This window comes from Seriola lalandi, unplaced genomic scaffold (genome assembly GCF_002814215.2).
Source record: "Seriola lalandi dorsalis isolate HSWRI2012SDOR001 ecotype SW California unplaced genomic scaffold, Sedor1 jcf7180002053690, whole genome shotgun sequence".
In the NCBI taxonomy this organism is placed as follows: domain Eukaryota; kingdom Metazoa; phylum Chordata; class Actinopteri; order Carangiformes; family Carangidae; genus Seriola; species Seriola lalandi.
In genome coordinates this window covers 485154-509350 of record NW_019524243.1, presented here as the reverse complement: position 1 = coordinate 509350, position 24197 = coordinate 485154, and the positions used below count along the sequence as shown (strand labels likewise).

The window sequence follows — 24197 nt, the reverse complement described above, 5'->3', positions numbered from 1 at the left end:
CTGGATTTGACACACACATATACGCCGGGAGTCAGGCAAGCCACACTGTAGTGAAAACACACACCGCCCCTGCATCTCTTCAAATGCTAGGAAATCCTGGACATGTCGAGCACATTTAGAAAAATACTTGAGGTTTCGGAGAAATTGGGATCACCTCATCTTGGAGTAACGTGATGCTGGTTATATTAAAAAATGAAGGGGTGCCCATATGGAAGCCATCGCAGACCTTGTGCATGCACGTACAAATCAAAGGAACTCCAGCCTGGCTGCTAATGAGGGTGACCGTGACGTTTTAATGTTGTTATCCTACTGTGTGGCTTAGGTAATGGCTGTATAGGAAGGGAGGTTTCATTCACACACACATACACACAGGGGGGTCTGGGTGGTATTGTTACAGCCTAAACACATTTTTATGGTCTTTTTAGGTTTTGAATTATAGTATCAGCTCTACACATAGCAGGTAGGGTTTAGTGGTTGGTTAGCAAGCTGGATTTATTTACTTTAAAATGTCTCACAGTAGCCAAACTGACACAGAGGGACTGGTGTTCAGTTTACAGTGAAACAGCAAACACCAGTGGCTCAAATGAGCAAAGCAGAATAGAATAGAATAGAATAGGATTTCATGTCGCACATGCCATAATCTGAACAGAACAATAAAATTACAGTTTTTTCCACTTATGCTCCAGTGTGGCTTTCACATTTTCTAATTGATCTTTGTGTGAACAAAGAGATGTTATATGCTGTGCTATTAATTGCCTGAGTGCTGCCCCTGGTTGCTGTTAGTGTGTGAGTGTGGCAGATACAGTGCGTGCATGCCTATGTTTGTACATTTGTGCATCTGTGTGTGTACTTGCGTGCTCCTGTGCTATCAGTCTTGGTCAGGTCCCTGCCGGGGTGTGTGAAGGTTTGTCTCCCTATGTTGTTGCAGCCTGTGTAATCATGGTATTAATTATTAGCTGTTTGCTCTCCATCATCCCCCTCCCCTGGGGCGGGCACTGTGCCTGGGCTGCCAAGGGCTGGCTCTGGGTGTCTCATCCACTATAAATCTGCATGGTTAACATCACAATCATTGGTACAGCAAGGACCAAGTTGTTGTACATGTCTTATTGCAGGGGTGAAAAAAAAAATTGGTTAGGCTAGTATCATTTTTTTTTTGCATTGAATTAAATTTTTTCCCCCTGTTTTTGTTATCGTTTTGATGTTGTTTTTTTTGTTTGTTTTTTTCTTTTCTTTTTTTTTTTTGCAGCTGCATAAAATGGTGCCATGTTTTTTCCGTGTTTCCGAACCACACTTCTTGCCTGAAATCATGTAGTTCAGCCAAGAAATAAACAACGTGTCCCTGTGGGCCTAGCCTAAATGGTGCGAGAAAAGATGTCTCACATTATCCTGCTTGGTGTCCTCAGGCCAGGCTGTGAATTAGTCTCAACTCTATCTGATCTCATATGTGTCCTTTTCACACACTGCCACCGGCATATCCCCAACACTCACTAGCACACGTACATTTGTCTCCCTCAAATGGCACCATCGGCATCACTCCTTCAGAGATACTTGTGAAATGAATTGTCTGAGAGAAAGTCACAGCATCTGGCAGTGATTGTGGTGCCACAGGCAGTGTGTGTGAAACCCAAAGCGGGTGTATGTGTGTGTGTGTGTGTGTGTGTGTGTGTGTGTGTGTGAGTCACGAGGGGACAGGGGCTTTCACCCCTGATAGTCTTTTGGGTAAGAGACAGCTCACCCCATATTTGACCTCCGAGACTTTACCTACATTTACATGTTGACTGGTGACTCCTGAAAACGTTTTAGTCTTCATTTTAAGAACATGATTTACTTTGACAATATTTCTCTATTCTTCGGGTAATTTTTTACTCTGGCTGTTTATTAAAAAATATGAAAATGGGCACAATCACAAGCAATCCAAAACATTTAAAGTCATTTACTGGATTGAAAGCAATTTAGAAAATCTTAAGATTAAACCATATTATCCGTCATTCATCTTGGCCAATTTTGCTTTAGATGCCTCTCAGCGGTTACCACAGCCTCTGTCATGTTTCCCATTTCTTTCAAATTCAACGATAGTCATAAAGACCAGAAAAGATCATTTTAGCAAAACACATTTTATGTCAATTTACTGAATGGAAACATAAATGATCGGTATGAACAAAAATCCAATAAACCTAAATCAGAGAGAGAGATATTTCTTCTGGAACCACAGCAGAGTTAATAAAAATCACTTATGGTTTTCAGAGAAACAACAGCATTTCATTGTCCAGGGTAACGGCTTGAAGATGAGGTAAGAGATTTGGACGAGCCTGTTGCTATATTCAAAGCATGATTATTATTTTTTTCATCTTTAGAATCAGGAAAATAAAGCATTTGTACAGAGTCTGTTGCATTAATTAACAACTACCAATGTTCCCCTGTGGTTTCCAGCCACTTTGAAGATTCCTTCACAATGGACTGAGAGACTTAACCATTTATGAACTGAAGGGGGGAAAAAAATCTCTGTGATTGGATCACAATGCCACATGTTGGCTGATTGCAAGTGCAGGAATTGTATCGTAAAAGCAAAAACCGCCTCTTGGGAATCATGTCAGGAAAAATCCCAGGGAGGAAATGCTGCCAACTAGTCTTCACCAATGACTGGTAAAAAGAGATTTTTTTTTTTTTAATCCATTTTTACTTTTTTTTTTTTTTGCTTCAAGACAGAGAGATGTTCTAATCCTCTGTTCATTGTTAGGGTTGTGTGGGACTGGCCGAAGGAAATAGCTTTTTGATGGCAATGGAGGGGAAAGGGAGCTTTGCCAAAGAGGGCTTCAGAAGTTAATGGGCCGGTTTCTATGCTGACAGTAAAATCTTGGCTGGAGCCATCAGGAGCTTCCGAGGCGTTATCTACTTCAGCGGTTTTGAAGATTATCTTTAAAGGGAAAACAGAAACTGACAATGTCAAGAACAAGAGAGATGTCTAAAAGCAAAGGTTTAATCAAGACTTATACCAGATGGAATTATCACCCAGCTAAAGCTGATTTATGTTGAGGAAGCATAATAGTTTAGAGAAATTCTTCCCAGATAACAGTTGTAGCCTTGAGATCATCTCAAAAGCAAACAGCATCAGTAGTGGATTCACATTCTGAGACACCACCGAGGCAAGCAATGGAGTTTCTGTTGCCGGTGGGTAATGTTTGATCCCATGGTTGAAATATTGCCTGTGGTATCTGTTGCCCCAGCAGAACAAAGAGCCAAAAAGAAAATGAAACCCATTTTCTCAGAGAGTATTCTCATGTACAGGTGCTTACAAACACTGATCTTTATTTCAGCAAGGGAAGAAAAAAAAAAAAAAACAGGAGCTTCGTAAGTATTTTCAGAATAACGCTGGATGTTCGAGCTCTGCCAAACCTTTACGAAAGCAGAGCACTATGGGTACTGTAAGTTTCATAGCACTTGGGAAAGATGCAACCGGGCAGTCTTCTGGCACAAAAATTGGTAAGGTAATCTTAAGCCTTGAGGAGAGACACAGTGACCCTGTCCTTCATGTTTCCTCCTGCAGAACAGCCAAAAAAAAGTCCCAGTCTCACACTTGCACACAGGTGCTTGCAGCTACGGTAAAATAAAGAAGGAAGGGCTGAACACAGAGTTATGAGATTGCTGTGGTAAGATTTTTGTCTCCTGTAAACCGACACCTCTCCCAAACACATAATTAATCACAAAAAGTTGCAGCAAACTATTAGTTAGATGATGACAGGCGGAGGTTGAGGAGTGGCAAGGAGAAGGAGGTTGATTCTGAAATGGGGGCTAAGAATAGTGGGCGTCTGCGGTTGGGTGTGCATGCATGTGTGTTTCATGTGTGTGTGTCCATGCCTATGTGCATACACTTGTGTGTGTCTGTGCTTATCCTCCCCTCCAAGTATCTCGGGGGTTGCCAGGATCTGCTTCAGAGCAGAAACACAGCCAATAAGCCACAAGCCATCAGCAGCCAGGTCAGATTAGGTTTCTGTCGTTGGCCTTTGTGCTGATAACACTACAATGAGTGGCACTTCCCTACCGCCACTTCACCTCGGCCATCCCACACTTGTCAGTCCTCAACCAGTCAGATAGGGTCTGTCAGTTAAATAAGAGATAAAGGGGAAAGTCAGGAGAGGAGGGAGTGGGGTGGGGTGAGGTGGGGTGGGTGTCTCCTCTGTTAGTTTAGCACCCTAGTGAAAGGGTTTTTGTTACTGATGAGGGTCACAGAAGGAAGGAACAGCCTAAAGACAAAGGGGAAGGGAAAGTTGATTGGCACATTAGCTGGTGTCCCCCTATCACTCTGTTTAATCTGAAGAGACAAGGGATAGAGCTGAGTTGTGGGGATGACCATGGGAACAGGGATATGGAAAAGCGAGAGAAGGTGGGGGGACGCAACTGTCGAGACCAATTTGCCTTCATGTTCTCCGCGCACAGATGTCCTCTCTCTCTCACTTTATCTCTCACTCTGTGGCTGTTTATCTTTCACACGCACACACACACACACACACACACACACACACACACACACATAAAATCATATAAATTGGTGTTATAATATTAATATTAAAGTTTCCCTCTTTACTGCCTCCTTAAAACTGAAATTAACAATTTTTTTTGTCTATCTCTCAATCTTGCTCATTTGAGGTTTTCACGGTCTTTTCCTTGCAACCCAATTAGTATTTCATAAGAGGCTCATCACCTTTTCACACATATCACTGATGATTAGCCTTCTGGGATAACCTCGACAGAATAGTCTCCTGGATAGATTTAGTCAGTCTGTCAACAGGCATCAGTTCAGGCAGGATGAGACCCATGTCAAACATTACCTCTCTATTTCAGAACAGCGGCGCATCTGCCAAACACTGTTATTGAACTGGCACTACAAGAGCATAACCTGCCCGCCGCCCCCCCCCTCCCCCATAAATATTAAAGGTGTATGGTTAAGAAATATTAATGTCATTTTCAATCAATCATTATTACCCTGGGGGAAAATCCTGTTTGAGGTGTAGCAGCATTAGCAATTTTTAGCTTTGGAAATGTCTGGATATCCCACTTCTAAAATGTGTGTAACAATGAGCCTCCTCTCTGCCTGTCAAAATATTTTTCCTTTTGTCCTGAGGAATCTGTTCATTTCAATGAGCTCTGTCTCAATAAGGTTGTTGCTGGCTAATTGGAAAAGGCAATGTCTCCACCTATAGGTGCAATTATAGCACTACAGTTCACACAACTTTTTTTATTTTCTTTTTTTTCTACCCAGTACATGGAAGTCAATCCATATAAACACAATAAGTACACCACATTATTGGAATCAAGTTTACTCATGAAACTTGAATATTAAAAGATGCTACTAATGTATACTCTTCCAATAAAATCAAAACTTAGGCTGAAAAGTTATATATTCTGCTCTCATCGAGCCTACATCTCATCTCATCTGTCTTGTTGCGTGACAGATAATCAAAATCAGACTTTTGTGTGTCTATAGCAATATTAACTGAACTATGAAAATTGTATTCATTAATTTTTATGGTTTATTCATAAATAGTTATGTACCTGACCTATTTATAGTTTATTTTGCACAACGTATAATTCCTGCAAAATGTATTTGTTGTTATTCAGAAACAGCGTCATTCTTAAAAGAAAGAAAACACCTATTTTTCCCGATGTTTCAAACAAGCAGAACACTGCACCCATTAACATAAAATATTTACACTATAAATGAATATTTGAAATAATGTGGAGAAATAAAGCAGGAGACAAACATTTTGAGGCAGTTCGAGTTTGTAGAAGCTATATATTTGTAAGTTTGGAGTAAATACAAAGAACATATATACCATCAAACAAGCATACAACATACAAACATACAAGCCAAGTATAGAAAAAGAGAAAATCTTTGACTTTTTTTTTTTATACATTCTTATATACAGCGTAGAGAATTAAGACATTACAGAAGATTAAAACTTAAAAAAAAAAAATTTGTATCATCTGTGTGTCGACACAGTGTTTTAATTTCTTCAAATCTAGGAAAAATTAAGATGAGACAGAGTCAAAAAAATCTATGGAGATTTGTCACCATATGAACAAAATAGGCTACAGCCCATCCAAAGAGTGATAATGATAGAGAAATACAGGTATCAATGCAATGCCTTTTTCCTTTGCTTGTTTATCTTTAGTTATGCTGCTGTTCTGGTTTGGGTAATTAAAATGTGCTGTGAGACTGTCAGTAACAAATACACAGCTACAGAACAACTCAGAAAAAACAGGAAGATGATTATAAGATGATGTCTGATACATGAATCTTGATTATATAGCAGTATACCAGTCAAGAGCAGTAAATTATTTTTTTTAGCAATGTAACACACAAAGCAAACGGTGAGCAGAATGGAATGCTTGTTATATGTGTGGATCAAAAAGAGGACTATACACTATAAAAATCTGTTTGTGTTTCTTACAAGAAAAGCAAGTTTGTGATCATTTGTCATCATGATCTGATCCCTCCCACCAACATTCCTACTGTATCTCAAAAGGAAATAAGTTATTTTGGTCCAGGAAAAAGGTCTTTGCTATTTTATCCAAGAAAATGAGGCTGGGTAATTTCTGCATACTTGTGAGAATATTTTGTTTTCTTCAAAAACATCAAAACAGAGAGTCACATTTTTTTCTTTATCCTTTCTACAAAATAGAGAGTACAAAGATTCAGTGGGAGGATTAAGGTAAAAACATGCATTAACGTAAGGGGAGATGGTGTCCCTGAGTGTGTGTGCTAGTGTATGTCTCTTGTGTGTGTATGTGTGTTTGTGTGTGTGCCTGTGTGTGTATGTGCGCTAGTGTTTCTATGTCTGTCTCTCTATATGGTCTCCACATAATTGGCAGGGAACAGGCCTTGACGGCCATCTTTGCTCCAACCCCTCCACCAGGCTTTGTCCACCGTTTCCACGTCTCTGATGATGTCACCGGGTTCAAAGGAGATCTCAGATTCGTCCTCTGTGGGAACCGCAAGATAACATGGTGAAGACCCGCTAATCACAGTGTAATTACATAAAGTGGAGGCACTTTATGTGAACATGCGTGGCGATTATCCTCTAAATGGCAATTTACCTGCTTGGTAGTCATACAGAGCTCGGACGCACATTTGTCGCTCAGCTAAAACCTGAGGTGGAGGGGAAAATGGATTCAAAGAAAGGCTGTAATCATCAAATACATGTCCTGTTTAACAAAAATTCTCATGACAGAATCAAGGAAAACAAAACCATTTTCATGGAAACTTTCTTCATATGAACTTTAATCTAAAAGATTAGACACTATTCTATGTTTGTCTTATTGTCAACAATCCCACAAGGAGGCTCTCCCGAACTATCAAAGAATTTATCTGTGTAGCCAAAGACAGATGTATCTCTTTTCTCTGTGGAATAAAGCTCAGTAGTTGTCCAAAAACTATTAACGAAATAATAGTGAAAATAATGCCTTTAGACTGACAACTGATTTTTTTTAAAACATGAAACTATATGTTTGTGACCCAATTTCAAAGATCTACATATTTATTAGGAACCAATGGTTTTGGGGCTGAGCTCCACAGACAGTGTAGGGCCGTCAGAGAGTACTGACTGACTAATAAAATTGTTGTTTTTTTTGCCTTATTGGGGGATTTATTAAAAATAAATCATATTTATTTATATATAATTATTTAAAATATTCCTCACCAGTGAGGAAGGAACCATACAGTCTACAATACATTTTTTTTTTAAAGAACAACAGATTAGACAAATTAGTGCAAGACACTGTACTAGTACAGTTTGTGTTTTTGTGGAGGCAGTACCTCTTGTCCGTTTTCTGAGATCTCCTGTTCCTTATCCTCTGTGACGTCATCCTCCTCCTGAAAATCATAGCACACAGCCAGCTCCGGTGAGCTGAGCTCTGTGTCAGACGGACTCAAAGATCGCTCTGAGGAAGACAAGAGTAAAAAGCATTCATCAACACAGTCCAAGCAGCACAGAGAACGAATGTCTGAATGTGTTACAATATTGTTACTGAATTCTTGCCAAACCTATGCCATTCTGTTCCTGTGTGTCCTCTCCATTCGTAATCCCATTGGTTGACGGGATAACGGCCTCGTGTTTGATTTCTTGAAAAACTGGCTCGGCATCTGAAATAATGATCATGTTGTAGTCTTTTGTCATCGTGTACCATTTTATCAAATGCCAGTTACATTTTTAGACAGCTACAGTACAGTAATAATATTCCTTATAAAATGTTAAACAAGACAAAATGACAGCATACAAGAACACGAGGGCTACCTATGACTGCTGACTCTTCTTCTTTCTCTGAAGGCTCAGCAGGCTCAGCAGCGCCCTGGCTGTCTTCTGATTGGTCATTCTCTTCTCCATCTGTCTTTGACTCATCTTCCTCCTGCACCACCTCCACTGGCTCCTCCTGTGATGCAGGCTCAGCTTCCTGTTTTAAACCCTCCTCCTCTTCCTCCTTTTCTTCCTCCTGCTTCTCCTCTCCCTCCTCCTCTTGCTCTTGCTCCTCTGCCTCAGTCTGGACTGGTTCTGTGGTAACAGCACATGACTCTGGTTGTGTTACCCCCTTATCTTCCTCGTGCTCTTCTACATCCTCTTCCTCGTCCTCCTCCACCAGTACAGCCTGTACTTTGTAGCTAATGTCTGAGACCAGCTCAGTGTGCACGTGAGTGGCTGTGTTGAGGTCTGTAGATTGGAAATTTATATCATTAATGAAACAAAACTACAGTACATTTGATAAGTTTACATGTTGTAAAAGTACTTAAGAAGGTTTTGTATGTCTGTGGTAGAAAAACTGAACTACAAAGAAAGCCAGGTTGTCTGGGTGCACATTTCACTTGAGCTTGGCATTGCTAAGAGTATATGTGGTTATTTTAGGAATATTTAATTGTGACTGGACTGTAAAATTATTCTGAGCTCTGTCATTTCTGTATAACAGGCCTCTGATTCATATGTCTTGGCTGCTTTAGACAGTCTGGAGTATGTGGAGTAGTTTTTGGCAAAAGCATCTAAGTCATTTTAGCCTGTAATAAAAATTTTTAACAACCATTATTTAATGTCAAATGATTAATGTCTTTGGCAAACAAATGAGAAATAAGCAGAGTAATATACTCCCTTTAACACTGATTCACCCTGAATGGGCATTTTGTTGTTTTTGTGATAAAACTCCACAGATTAGTTTAAAAAAAAAAAAAAGACAAATAATGACATTATATAATCAGATCCCAAAATAATACTTCAATGCGTCATGTTCCACCCTACCTGTATTTGGCTGTGGTCTCTCAGGAAGCGGTGCAGTTGGAGCCTGTAGAGGTAGACCAGGCTCAAAGCAGAAAGCTGAGTGCTCTGGCTGGGTCGGGGTATTTGGGGGTGGGGCCTCTGGGTGTGACTGAGAGGAGTTGTTCTGTACTAAACTGGGGGACAAGAAAGCCAAGAGGCTAGGTGAGGCCGGAGGCGCTGAAGGTTCTGTAGGTGATGGAGGTTTGGGCTCATCAACAGCCTGAGCTTGGCTGTTAGTCGGCGGAACACTGGGCAGGGCTGAAATTGGAGGAGCAGGATGAAGAGGTGATGTGGGCGGCGATATGGGTGCTCTGGGCCTTTGTGGAGAGGTGACAGGGCGGAAATCAGGGCTCGTGGGGGGAGACATGGCACGGTAGATGGGTGAGGGAGGAAGCCGGGAGAAGGGGGAGACCAGTGGAGAACTGCGAGGGGAGGACGCCCTGCTCTCTTCTGCCTTTGAGAAGATAAAAGCTGTGTCTGTCAGGCTGCGCTGGTATCGTCTGAATGGTTTGCCTGGAGAGAAAGAAAACAGTTTGCCAGTAGTTCAGACACTGAGAGAATACATATTGTATATCAAAAATTGCATTGTAATCTGGGGCTGATCCTTGAGTTTCCATAAAAACTCATCTAGATGTTCGAGTGGTGGCATTACTGCCTGTTTAAGCTCACACACGCCCACATACCAGTGCGGGAGGATCCAGGGCTGGTGGGACTTTGTGATGATGACGAAGACAGCTGCCTGAAGAACTCCCTCGGGTTCATGGATCGTTGGGACACTAATGCTGCTGCCTCCTACAGATCCATTTATGTACAATAAGTCAATGTAAGCAGGACACTTAAATTATTCAACAGACTTCATGAAAATCCAGCACTCTAATGGCGAATGTGTGGCCCATTCAGGTCTTTGACGAAGTGCAAATTTAAAGTAATATCCAGTGATGTTAGCTGTAGGTTTATAGTAGTCTAAGAATTCACTTACTGCTGCTTTCTCTATGGACTCGCTCCTTCTAAGACGAGCCCTCATATCATCCTCATGCTCCCTCTGCTGCTGCTCCTGTCAGTGCAGAAACACAGCAGCAATCATATGTACACATTCACACGCGCATTTTATTGCTTTTAATCTCTTCATTTAAAATAGAATTGTTTGACATAGCTGAGAAAACAAAACCTGAGTGAAACAGTGAGAAATGTGAGTGTTTTGACGTTAAACCCTTCTTATAGTACAGAAATCAGTGCCCACTGAACTAAACTAAGCTTTTCCCTTAGGCATCCCTGACATCAACACAACAAAATTTAGACATACTGTAAGCTGTGTGCACTCATATCCAAGCTCTGAGACAGCCTCGAGTAAAGGCCAGAGCTACTTTTGTAACCCTAGTGAGGAACACCTCCTCCAAACCACGATCGTACATACAGCCCACCTCCAAAGCAGAGATTTTTCTCTTACTCTACAATAACACCTGGTATTTCACACATGGTATGCACAAGCATGCACAACCTATGCATACAAGTGTTTGTACATTCAGCACACTGTATAATTGTATGCTAAATGTAAAGAAGTCTGTCGCGTGTTGCTATTTTATGTGTTGTGATTTATATGCATAGCGACTATTCATAGTGTGTGACAAGGATTCAGTGACAGTTTCATTTGCTCGGCTCTAAAATGATGAAGGACTTATCAGTTGTGTTAGTTATATTCTTATAAGCTGAATTATCAGCAGTGGGTATACAACCCACTTTACCCTGTAAATTTAAATCAATCCACTGTTGTCTTTGTTCACGCAGCAGGCAATCTATTAGTCTCTGCACATCAGCAGATGTTGTGGCAGACACATGGATCAAAGGGTCAGCTATAGTGTCCTCTGAGACAATTAAAGATTTAGAGTCAGACCTCACACACCCCACAGTCAATCCAGTTCTTTCATGGGGGTAAATGAGTTCAAGCCTGTCTGACCCAACTCCAAAGCCACAAGCCAAATAATAGACTTTATTTATTTAGAACTTTTAACAAAGTTACAAAGTGCTTAACAAAAAAGAAAAGGGGGTATTAAAAAACAAGAATTACAAACAAAAAAAACAAAGAAATGAAGTTATATGAATATATAAATTGTCCATAGTGGGAAAATGAAGCACATAATAACAACATATACAACACTCATGAAAGCTTTCCGATAAAAGCATGTTTTAAGAAGAGTTTTAAAAGACATTAATGATGCTGCCTGTCAGATATCGATAGGTAGACTGTTCCACAGCCTTAGTCACTAGCCAAGACCCCGGAATAACCAACAGCGCTCCATCCACTGAACTAAGTGAATGCCCAGGCAGAGAGGGGATTAATAGGTACTTGATGTAATTTGGAGCAAGGCCATTTAATGCTATAAAGTTGATAAGTAGAGTTTTAAAATCAATGCAGAATGTAACAGGCAGCCAGTGTAAGTTTGCATGTACTGGAGTAATGGAATAATCTGTTCATAGCGTTTGGTGCTAGTTAACATCCAGTTAAAACCCACAAAAACATGGTTTGCTTTTGCCAGAGGGACTTTTCATCATTTTATATGCAAAAGATATGAAATTCTTGTCACTCACCCATTTTACTTTCTCCTTTCTGCGCAGCTCTTCTTCTTGTTCTGCCTGTTTTCTTCTGTGAAACAGAAAAGCAAATGAAATAGCTCAATTTTATTATTGTTATCCAAAAATCATTGTCAAAAGTTCAGTGCATTTATTGTGGACCTCCATGAACTTTGTTGTTCCAGGCCATAGAAAAATACAGCCACTAGAGGGCACTACTGACAGGAAGCAGACATTGTTCCAACCTCTGCTCCTCAATCATCTGTAGTTTTTCGTTCATCTTTCTGTCTCTCTCTTCTGCGTCCCTTCTTTCCTTCATAATTCTTTCTCTTTCAAGGCGCCGTCTCTCCTCTGCTGCTCGTCTCCTCTCCTCATCTTTCCTTTCTTCCTCTTCACGCTGACACGCAAAGGGTAACAATGTGAGACAACAGTATATTGTACTTTCATTTCATTTTCAAATAAAACCTACAATTAACACCTCACAATTTTATCCTGTTAGACATTTGTGTTTAGACTGTGTCATAATTAGCATATGAATAATTGAGTTATGGCCAAAAACACGTTTCAGTCACAGTGACTTTGACCTTTCACCATCAAAATCTTTTTAATTCATTCTTGAGTCCAAGTGAACGTTTGTACCAAATTTGAAGATATTCCCTCAAGAATAATTCATCGTAATACATCCAGTTGCAGCTGGCACCGGCGGGGAGGCATAAAAATATCCCTCTTCAAGTCACTTTCCAAATGTAAATGGCAGTAATCACACAGCTATAGGATATTAAATTATGTATATTAAATGCTACATTAGCATACCTCTGCACGTGCCCAGAAGGAGTCTCTGTTAATTCGTCTCATCTCCATTGCAGCATTGGTTTTTCTGTAGTTTGTCCCCTATAAGAAAAAACAAAGGAACAGTGAATACAGAGCCACAAATTTCTTAAACTTCCCACTGATGTATACAGGGGCATTTTCAGGTCACTGTATTATACTGTATCATTTTCAATAACTATGTTTAAAACCCTCTCAAATGCCATTTTATTTTCATTATTTACACAAGCATGTCTGAATAAACATACTGGCATCAAAAGTAAAACCCTGAAGCCCCTGCAGAGGTAACCTGCAATGCTGAGTTTCCACCTTAACTAGTGTCACAAGGTGCTTATGCAAGTCTCTGCCTCCATCTGATGGACTGAGGAGGTATTGCAGGAGACTCACCACTAACTCCTCCTTGTCAGCAGACCTGGAGCTCCTCCTCACCCACTGTGCAGGAGCATGGGCATGGGCCTTGCTGAGCTCTGCTCTTATCTTCTCCTCTGTCACATCCTCCGCCTTCTCTGCACTAATGAACACATGTGCTTCCTGTAACAAGGAGGACATATAATGAAAAGAGATGACATGGCAAACAGACTAAGACAGATGTGAATTTAATCCACCCTCACATACTGTACTGCAGCCACACGCACACAAACACACACACACACACACACACACACACACACACGAAGGCTAGAAATCCATACACAAGCACACACAGTCCCTCAGGTGGTTTTCTCTTGGTCTGACTTGGAGTTATGCAAACTTGGAGCCAAACAGTTGTGCAACGGCTTCACTTATAAGGATTGTGAGAGAATGAAAACACTCCCTGGCTTTAGTGTAAGGACAGGAATGCATTGGTTTGGATGGTTAGGGAGAGCAGAGGGGGAGATGGGAAAAAATGAAAAGTTGGGGTTGAAACAGCGACAGTGAGAAAAAGAGGGCGTGAAACCATGTGTGTTTGCAAAAAAGGGTAGAAAACGAGAACAGACCTCATATGCAACACTTGCTCAATACCTGGAAGTCAAGCAAGGGAGAGATATGAACAAAAGACTATTGACAGGTAATATCTCTCAATCACAGAACAAAATATCGTGTTCCACTGATGCTTTTTCTATAGCACAGATGGGCATGGGCTCATGTCCGTGTATGTACACAGGCATTTGTATGCGACCAGGACCTCAGAATAATTTCCATGGAGAGTGAGTCCAGGCTTGTTGATGGAGGGCCAGGTCTGTCAGCCTCCAACAGGAAACCACAGCTTTATCTGAGTGACAACACTGACACTGACACTGAACAGAGCATTCAATGTGCCCTATAATACATGTCAGTACAGTGTATAATCCATATCACTCTGGCTGCCAACTGCACACACACACACACACACACACACACACAAACACACAGAGAGACACACACAGAGACACACACAGAGACACACACAGAGAGAGACCAGACAAGCAGTCCACAGTGCTGCCAGGGAAAATCACGGAAACAACAATCCATAGCATAGTGCACTGTTCAGTTTCGCCAAGTGCAAGTGCAGAAAATCACTGTTACTAGTGTTCTGACACCAATCCTGCATCCTAATGTACTGTGATTCATTAAGTAGAGGAGGTACATAAACTAGGGTTAGTAACAGCATCGCTCATATGCAAAATAAATGCAGACTGGTTCTAATAAAAGCAGGGCAAATGGGTTTTATCAAACATGCACAGTTCAGACAGCTGTATGCGGATGACTAGCAGATTGACAAACTTGCAATATCAGAACAGTTTGCTCTTAAAAAAAGAAATGTTTGTCCGTGTGTCTATATTTTCTTCCTTACATACTTTACATAATTTTACACCTCTTATTATTTTCATACATTTTTCATAAACCTTTTCACAGCATATCATGGCTGGGAGTCATTCGACAGCTTTCAAATGCTTGGGGGTTTCTCATTTCAAAACGAAACCTTTTTTTTTTTTTTTTAAATGTAAATCCTAAATGTTTGAGATTAAATGAAGCCCCTCCCCTCACTTCAGTCTGCCACCTTGCCCTAAATATTCTCTTCCCTCTTCTTTTCACGCAGTTTTAGGCCCATGTTTCGCAGCAATGTAATGATTTCACAAGTGCCAAACAGAAAGCTTTCTTTCTATTTGAGCTCATAGCACTGCTATCCCGTTATTATCTCCAATAGTAAACAGCTCTAGTTAAACAAAGTTGTCATCATCACCCCTATCTACGCTCTATCTCTAGATATTTTCATGGGAAAATCGCAAAATAGTGTTCAAATAGGAGGCATTCGCAATCTTTTTAGGATCTGTGGCATTGATGACCTTGGCAAGAAAACTCACTACGGGTGTAAGGATATAAACTCTCTGGGAGGAAAAGGAGTTGTTCAGACTGTGAGAGGCAGTAGGTGGATGTGGGGATACTAATGTGCCCCCCATTAAGGTTTGATAGATGGGATACTTATGGTAAATATCATTATTTGCATGTAGAATTCTGACTTTTAGTTTTGTTTTTCCTAACTTTGTTAGAGATTTTACTTTCCTTTTACTGTAAACCAAAATACAAAAAAAACACCCCACCATATTCTTGTTCTATTTATCACATATTATGCTCCTAAGAAGTCATGACATTTGCTTTTGTAATGAGAGCTCCTTGGCTGAAATAAGACATACAGTATAAAGGGCTTATGGTGGTTGACATGAACCAAAGAGTCTGTTCTGAAGTGTGTGTAAGGGCGAGATGACAGATGTGAATGATTCAAAGTGCTTCAGGGTTTAGTGCCCTGACCCAAATGTGTTGCTTTAGTCCTTATTTACAATAGAACTACTGTTCTTTGTTGCAATTCAAATCTCCTGCCACACCCTAAAAACTTTGTGCCAAGCAGTCATGTGGTCAAATAAGATTAAACTTTTCGTACATTTGATTGACTGAAGATGGATTTTATTATCAAAACTTATTTTGTGTATTTATCTCCAGTTCTACTGCCTACTATCTCATATCTGCCTACTCTTTATCAGATCCTCTCATGTCCAATTTCACGTCTCCTACAATGCATAGCTCACAGTAACAGTATCTAACATCTAATGCCCATACATACACAAACACACACACACACACACACACACACACACACACATAGCTGGTCTAACTCTACTTTACTATGCTATTATTTCAATGGCGATGTAGAACAATGGAAACATCTGCACCCTATTCATATTTTAGTTTTCATAACTTAATGCCACACTAGAGTGTACTATGTAACACACCCAAATCTGCTGTTGCAGACTCGCCTTGACAAAACCCCCTCACTTCCAGCTGGGACATGCAGCATAGCAAGCCAGAAGAGAGAGACAAACAAAAAAAAAAGAGGGAAAGAAAGAAGGGAGGAAAGAAACAAATAACAAAAGCAAACAAATAAAAAGTGCCAAGGGAAAGTTTTACTAACTGTATCCAAGGCAACAAAAGCCAAGATTGTAAGACAACAAACAAACTGAGCCCCCAGTTCTTCATCATCAGTCAATGTATGTATGTAGATTATCTCTGTAGTTTTGTTACCCCGGCATCATGAGTTCAAGAGATCAGATTTATAAAAGGCTGCGGATCTGTTTATTGTCTGCTAAATGTGGACAATAGTGATAATATTGGCAACAATCTACAACCCCACTATTTTAATCTCCTTTACCCTAAAAATATCCTTCAACTAGTGCTGAGAGACTAAATTCATTCATAGAGATGCTTTCTTAGGCACCACTGCAGCTAAAAAATTCGTAAAGCAATATGTAATATGTAATAAACGTAAGAAAATATTGAAATATGCCTTTGACAAATTCCTAGAGCACAAGGGGACATCATAAATTGTTTTTTTTTTTTTTATTATTTTTGGGGGCTTTTTATGCCTTTATTGATAGTACAGGAGAGAGAGAGAGCAAATGGGGAGTCAGAGAGAGGGGGAACAACATGCAGTAAAGGGCCATCCGATGCGGGATTCGAACCGGGGCCAACTGCAGCAAGGACCTTAACCTCTGCATATGGGGCGCCTGCTCAACCAACTGCGCCACTTGATGCCCCATCACAAATTGTTTTGTCCAGTCAACTGTCTAAACCGAAAAATATGTTGTTGATTCATTTTCCAAGGATAGACTCATCAATTAACTGACTATTTATTGGTTGATCAACCGTGTGTTGCCACAAATTTTTCATGGATAAGAAGCAGAATCGACATCTGGAGTCTGAAATAGAAGCAATTTGATGCTTGTAATTCTTGATAAATTAGATACTTGTGAGGTCTACACAAACACATGATATGAAACTGTGTACAGTGTCACTTCTGGGACTACTCATTTTTACCGGGTGGCTGTGAAATTTCACATTACTGGAAAAACCAAACATTGACATATACTATAAAACAAACCAGTGTGCGTAATCATTTTTCAAGAATTTATCACACACCAACCCCAGATGATTTCCCAGACAGAGGTATGAGGCAGAGAGTTGAGCTGTTTTACAAGCTTCCCTTGATATTTTAGTTATTCTTTGTCAGCATATGAAGCAAGTAAAAAAAAAAAAAAAAAAAGAAGCTTTTTTGTTCATGAAAAATGTACTTGATGGGAAAGGCTATTAAAGGCAGTAACGTGGCTTTAACAGAGTGTGAAAAACGTCACGTCTGCTGGCAAAGTTGAGGACGAGATAACACAGTTATGTATCATCACCACAGTCTTTGGGTCAGGATATTTCTGCAAATGCATTCCATATGCTTGGCTATAATGTCCGTGGTTTAAGGTGATGCAGTATGTTCTCTTCCAGTCTGAGTCATCTTTAACTAATAAATCTTAGTTTGCTCTGCTGAGTAATGTAAAATTAAATTTGCAAGTTCTTAAGTTTCAGCTCAGATAACAACTATCAGAACAAGACTTTGATCTTAATTTAAAATCAGTTATTCCTGTTCCCCTTTTTTCTCATAGTCACAGAGAGGCGGGTTAGCAGATGCAGCAGTGACGAGGGGTTATTTGCATTGTCATGTCACAGGCCTTAATGTATACATGTGTGTGTTTGCTGAGGTTAGAGGTCACTGTTCTCCCACAATTCAAAGAGCGAGAAACAATTTTCTTCACCCCCACCCCCACCCCCCATCCATACTGACCATGAAATCATTTCTCTACAATTTTGAAATCCCGCATGAAAATGTACGGAGGCCCAAGGGTGATCACACATGCACACACGAACACACACATACACAGTCTCACTGAGGGGTAAGGGGTTTACAGACAGCAGCTCACAAAATTCCAGACTCGAAATTTTCTGTTTAAAAAAGAGAGACAAAAAAAAAAACCAACAAACATTCCCCAGATGCTTCTGCAGTTGGCTGGGTGATGCCTTTATTTGGAAACTAGTAAACCTAGAGGTCAGCGGAACTTCTCCTAGTTAGATTGAAACACTAAATAAACACTGTTTGAGGGGCACATTGATAGAGGAGAATTTGCAGCTAACACATGGATGGATGGAGTTGCTCCTATAAATACACATGCACCTGAGTGTAAGCTCTATATTCTCTGCTTCCTGTCTCTCCTGTCACCACTTGAGTTTGTAATCTGCCCACAAGTTACACCACAAACAATGGAGCTTTCAACCCATAACTCTCCCTTTGGTAGTGACATGGTAGATAGACCAATCATACGCAGGACCAACACACCAATAGAACAGGAAGTGGACTGAGGACAGGAAACTCTCAAAACAATACAAAGTAAACTACTGTGTGTAAATATAGATTTTGAGAGTACAAAGTCTAGAGTCAAGGGAAAACAGAACAGAAGTCAAAACTTTTTCTTCAAACAAACACAACAAACTAGTGGATGAAGTGAGCATTAGTACGAGTCAGATCCAAAGGTAAATGATAAGTGATGAAGCACATCTTGATCTACTGCACCTTGAAGAAGCTCTTGACGGCTGGAACGTGGCTGGCACATTCTGTCCTGCGGTATTCATCCACATTTGGGCCGACCTACGGACAAACACAGGATGTAGACACTTACATTCATTTCATACCTCTCTCTGAAGAGGCTAAAAAAAGAGGAGGAAGACAGGCTGAAGAACAATAGGATATGCAATGATGTCATAAAGACTAATCTCCATTTCATAAAACTGGAAGAAACTGAAAGCTCGAATATTATGTCAATCACTATGTAAATGGATAATGAGAGTTTATGTACTTTATTTTTATGCCAGTTTCAGCCAATCGCAGGCAGTGGCAAGATGCCTGTTTAAAACAGTGCTACAACTCTATGTAAAAATAACATTCTGAATCATTTAAGTGTCCCACAAATGTCTGACAAATGTCTTTTACTACAATTACATAATAGCACATTCTCTCAGCATTTTCCCACATGTCAGATGCCAAGTAAGCCTGTGTCAAAACAGAACCATAGAATGTGAATAAGCCAAGCATCTTAGGATTTTCTCCAAGGCATTTTACAGGTTAATAAGTGCATAGATTTGTCTGTATGTGGTGACTTAAGATGTTAAACCCATTATCTTGGAGCTGCTAAATGACTTTTGCTGTAACTAAATGAATCTGTGAGCGCCTGCGTGTGTATGTGCAAAGCGTATATATATATATGTGCTTTTCTGTAATTTGTGCTGGTATGTGTGTTATGATAGGCTCAAGCTTACATGAGCTAAGCCCCAGGAGCCTGTCTGCCACTCACCCAGCTGATCATAGCAATCCGGAGGCCTCCTGTCTCCCCACTTCCCACTTTGCACAATCCATACTGCGGCTTGGATATGTGAAACTTCCCAGCCAGCTCTGCCACACCACCCGCTGTTAGAAAGGACGGTTGGGGGGGAGACAAAAGAAAAACAGGATACTAAATGCAAGAAGACATGTCAATTCCTTTCAAGCCAAAGTGAGGAAGCTGACAAGCATCATTCTTTGTGGCGCTCAGGTATTCAAAATTTCCATTTCTGAAGAACACGACAGTCGATCTTACCTCCTGAGTCAGCCAGTTTGAGCTTGTTGGTCACTCCATCATACGCGAATAATGCCCTGTGGGTGCACAGACACACACATGGGTCAAACAACTACTTGTTTGATTTCTGTATGCCCAAGAGGAATGGTACATCCAAAACATTCATATCCAAGCATGAACATGTGGGACAGCTGGGCACACCATGTGTTCAGTCTATCATTGTGCACAAGGGACACACACACAGGCACGCACACATTCATGGCCAGATGTTTTCTGCACATACTTTGTCTAAATCATAACAAGCTTCCCTGCAGGAAGCAAAGCAACTTTACAATGCACCAATAAAAATGAATTCTGTGCATTCTGCATCTGTGACACATACACTTGTTCACTTTTTCCTTTCTATCTCCCTTTCAGCCTTTGTTACACAGAGGCCTTTACAGTACATGTGTAAAACAGGAAGGCACTCAGCAGCACAGTAACATTCACTCAAAGTGTTGACCTCATAGATTGATGGCTTGTGAAATAAATGCAGCCACTGCTCTTCACAGCTACAGGGTTTTTGACATTTTGCAGGTGAAAACCTGTCCTACCGCACCCTTCAGTCAGTCAAACTGCAGGTCACTGTGGCAACTCAACAACTTATGATGTGTTTTCATGAGACCAATGCTGAACAGACTATGGTAGTTATTATTCTGAGATGGATAAATATCAGTGTACATGTTAGCTTTGTTGCAGAAAAGTACGACTTCTTAAGAGATTCTAATCAAAAGCAATGATTCCTATGATATGTCAGCTGCTATCTATACTGCTAGTTCAGAATCCAAAGTGATACCCATGTGCTATTTGACATGACAAGCTTCTTGTGTGTGTTTGAAACACAACTGGGGGTAAATTTGTGTGAGTTTAAGTGACTTTAATAGGTGGCCTGCAGAGAGACGAATTTTCAAAGCTTTTTAAGACTGTGTGTGTGTGTGTGTGTGTGTGTGTGTGTGTGTGTATATGTCTGTGTTTGTGCACATGTATGTGCACATGTCTGTGTCTGACTGTGTGTCTGTGTAAATTTCTCTCTGTAGGACTCCTGGGGTTGTGTTGAGAACATCTGGAGCTGGGTAGCAAGAGCATAAGGCCATGAGCAGCTATTACAACGGGCCAAAGGTGAATGATCTGTGTGTGTGTGTGTGTGTGTTTGTGGATGTGTGTCGGGAGGAGGGAGTGTGTGAGAGACACTGAGAGTGAGACACAAAGACAAAGAGAAAGTTTAAAACTTGTATTTGTTTCTATTCAAAAAGTACTGTAAAAACAACAGCACAGCTGTGTGCAGGCTGACATCAGGCCAGCTAACTCAGTTAGCATCTCTGAATCACTCTGTTATTTTTTCCTGATACAACAAGTCTCTGTCTGTCTAAAGAACAAAGAGTGACAAAAGTCAATCAGTGTGTGTGTGTGTGTGAGAGAGAAAGCGAGAGAGAGGGATGTGTGCTGAGGAGACAATAACCATATTGTGCGCCCTATTGAGCAAGCTGCAAGCTGGCCCTGCATGTGTGAGGACGAAGGCTGACACTGCTCTCTCATTTTTTTTCATTGTGCTGATAATTCTGACAAGTGTATCTATCATGTTATCAAGCATTTTTAAATAACATTTTGTGGCAGTATAAGGCAACTCGTGGAAACATTATCCAGGGGTCTCCAGCATTAAGCTTTGTGTCACCCGGATCATGCACAGATCTCGTCAGGGATTAGTCTAGGAGCAATACCAATAGAAACAACACACTCCACTCCCTCATTAGTCTTACCAGCATCCAGAGCTCAGACACCAAGCCACATTTACTGATCCTTGGTCCTCAAGAAATTCTAAAAGGTCACCATTCACAAGCAGTCAAGGTCAAAGGTCGCTGTGCCTCTGAAGGAGTCTTAATTACATGTGCAAATTCTCCACCCACAGGGAACAGGCTTGCACATGAGGATACACTGTGCTGTGGGGGACTCTTTGTTCTGCCAGAGCTTTTACTAAGATGGAGTTTGCAAAGATCCTATTTTCAGACATATTTCTCTCCAGGACTTTACTTAATCTGTCTTGGATACGAACAAGGCCAAGGAGTTTGCAAATGCAATGATATTACAAAAGCAGCTAAAATATGAAATGGTCAGAATCTAAAAAATCGTTTCGAGGAAAGTATAAACAGGGTGAAGACCTCATCCCTTTAATAACCTTTATTGTGCTAAAGCATTTCCCTCTCTCTCCTGTAGTCTGCCTTGAGGAAGGACACGCATCTTTAAAATGCACTGGCACAATAAGGTTTATTGAGGGGATCAAGTTACCGTCTTGAACCTTCGTCTGCTTTTCTGTGGTACTGCTCACGCCTCAAACAGTTTTATCAAAAAGATTAACTGCATGGTTGCAACTTAAATGAAATGTGCTATCATTTCTTTGGTTCAGTGAACACGTCAAACTATGTGAAACTTCCTCGGTGCTGACATGAAATGAAAGGAATATCTTTCACAATACAGTTTACAAATGTTCACTGTTCTGCATAATGCATGTTTTCGAAGCAGAGCTTCTACTACACTGTAGACGAGGTTAATGTCAAAACCTGTGGTAAACCACTGAATGATTATCTGGATATGCCAGCAGTGTGGCGAAGTGAGTGTAGCTCTCCAAACAGAAGGTGGAGGTTCAAGTTCACATCACAAGTGTTTATCCTGCTGAAGAGTCCTCGAGCAAGACAATGAGTCTCTTCTGTAGCTGACCCATGGTGCCCAACATATTGCTTTTTTGTCTTCACCACTTGATTAGCTTTGTTACTGTAATGCTGTAGTAGCATCAGCAGTTTCAGTGGTAGTAACATTTTCCCCAACAAACAGAGCACATAGACCCCGATCCCTTCACACATGTAGGTTTCTTGAGAGCTCCACTGACTAATGAGAAAAACAGACTCTCTTATGTCTGTACTCCAGCCCACCTCCGAAGCCAGCCAGCTATGACCTCAGCTCTGAGAGAGGGAGGGGCAGAGGGTGGAGAAGAGAAGAGAAGAGAAGAGAAAAGAAGAGAAGAGAAGAGAAGAGAAGAGAAGAGAAGAGAAGACTGAAATATAGGGAAAGAGGCCGGTCAGTGAGGGGTGTGAGGGGTATGAAAAGGGGAGCAAAAGAGAAGAAGAAACAATGACGTCATAATCAGAAACATCAACTTTTTAAAAAGTAATTAACAATGAGAAATGAAATCTGCGCATCATAACCACAGCCAGCTTCTCAAAGCAGCTTTAAAACAAATAAACAGCCATTCATCTCAGAGTATACAAAGACAAAGGCATACCTACATAAACACACACACACACACACACACACACACATATAAGCACATGCACACACAATATACTGTAAGCCTGAGCCAGTATCAATAGGGGTGGTTTGTTTTGGACTACCAGAGCCCCTGTAATACCTCCAAACATGCTACGCTCTACCATTTCAAGATGAACATAACAGAAGCAGATGGTGAGCGGTGCTGGAGAAGGCCTTGTTTTCACTTATCCAAGCATTCCACTACACCAGGCTAAACTCTGAACCATTTGAGTGTGGTAATACACAGGGAGCGCTTGAATGCAGTGTACACACTTCCCTTGTGTTGTAACGTCTAGGAAGACTTTGAGAGATTTTTCTTTCCTTGTGCTTTCATCCATTTTTTTTTTTTTGTTTTGATGCTCTCCGGGGATGCGTTTCATTGTTCTTGTGTATTGTTATACAAAATGAACAGAATGAACCTATGAGAATATATTTTGGGCCTTGGAACCAGCTGCTATTTCTCATTTTCCTTGTTCACTTCACCATCCCCAGTCTCTCCATATATTTTGTTGATATCTTACCATCATTGCTACTCTAAATCATTATTCTGACCCCCATCTCCAATAACAGCACATTTCTTTCCCTGCTACTTCAGATCCTGTAGCACGCCATACTTCTTTCACAAACATGAAGCAATATCTCATCTCATCTTTTCTCCCTCGACTCCACACTTCCTACCCCGCGCTTCCCTCTGACAGTAAGATCTTGTGGTCTCATAGGTCATTTATTCACTCCATCTTTGCCAGCGGGGGAGATATGAGAGACTTGTGGTTATGCACGCTGTTGCGATATGATAAACTGCGTACGAAGAGAAAGATATGAGGAAAATGGATGAGAGGCTGGGAGCTCTCACCGGGATTCACTGCCCAGATTAAACTCTCCATCAGATCATTCTTTCGCTCCTTTTTTCTCTTGCTCATCTTACTGCACACACATACCCAGCAGTCCCACCAACTCTCATGAAAGGCATTAGTCAAGACGGGTGATTTTACCAGTGAAGGTTTTTTTAAAGCACATCTGCCCACCTCCCCCAATCTTCTTACTCCTGGCTCAAAGCTGACCTGGGCTCCCAATGCTATTTTTAGCCTGTCTACCTCTCTGTCTGTGCTGGAGTGGGGAGCTCAGAGACGTCCCCACAGCACACAGCACTCATTTCCTCTTGCCAAACATGGGCAAAACAAGTCCAGCCAGACTCAACTGCTGAAAAAGTCACACCCCCCCC

At 40.9% G+C, this 24197-nt stretch overlaps 1 protein-coding gene across 1 annotated transcript in view; it reads right to left on the bottom strand.

The window, feature by feature from the left end:
- Positions 1-5771: 5771 nt before the first annotated feature.
- The window catches only part of LOC111651563 (uncharacterized), a 31595-nt gene continuing 13169 nt past the window's right edge, over positions 5772-24197 (bottom strand). The window contains exons 3-17 of the mRNA XM_023401537.2: positions 19658-19713; positions 19376-19488; positions 18598-18672; positions 13080-13223; positions 12678-12755; positions 12110-12261; positions 11883-11937; positions 10276-10350; positions 9980-10088; positions 9279-9809; positions 8292-8702; positions 8042-8140; positions 7814-7938; positions 7096-7147; positions 5772-6981 (exon numbers count right to left, since the gene is read on the bottom strand). Coding sequence (XP_023257305.1) covers positions 6845-6981; positions 7096-7147; positions 7814-7938; positions 8042-8140; positions 8292-8702; positions 9279-9809; positions 9980-10088; positions 10276-10350; positions 11883-11937; positions 12110-12261; positions 12678-12755; positions 13080-13223; positions 18598-18672; positions 19376-19488; positions 19658-19713 — 2212 coding nt within the window. The 3' untranslated portion in view covers positions 5772-6844. The remainder of the gene's footprint in view (positions 6982-7095; positions 7148-7813; positions 7939-8041; positions 8141-8291; positions 8703-9278; positions 9810-9979; positions 10089-10275; positions 10351-11882; positions 11938-12109; positions 12262-12677; positions 12756-13079; positions 13224-18597; positions 18673-19375; positions 19489-19657; positions 19714-24197) is intronic.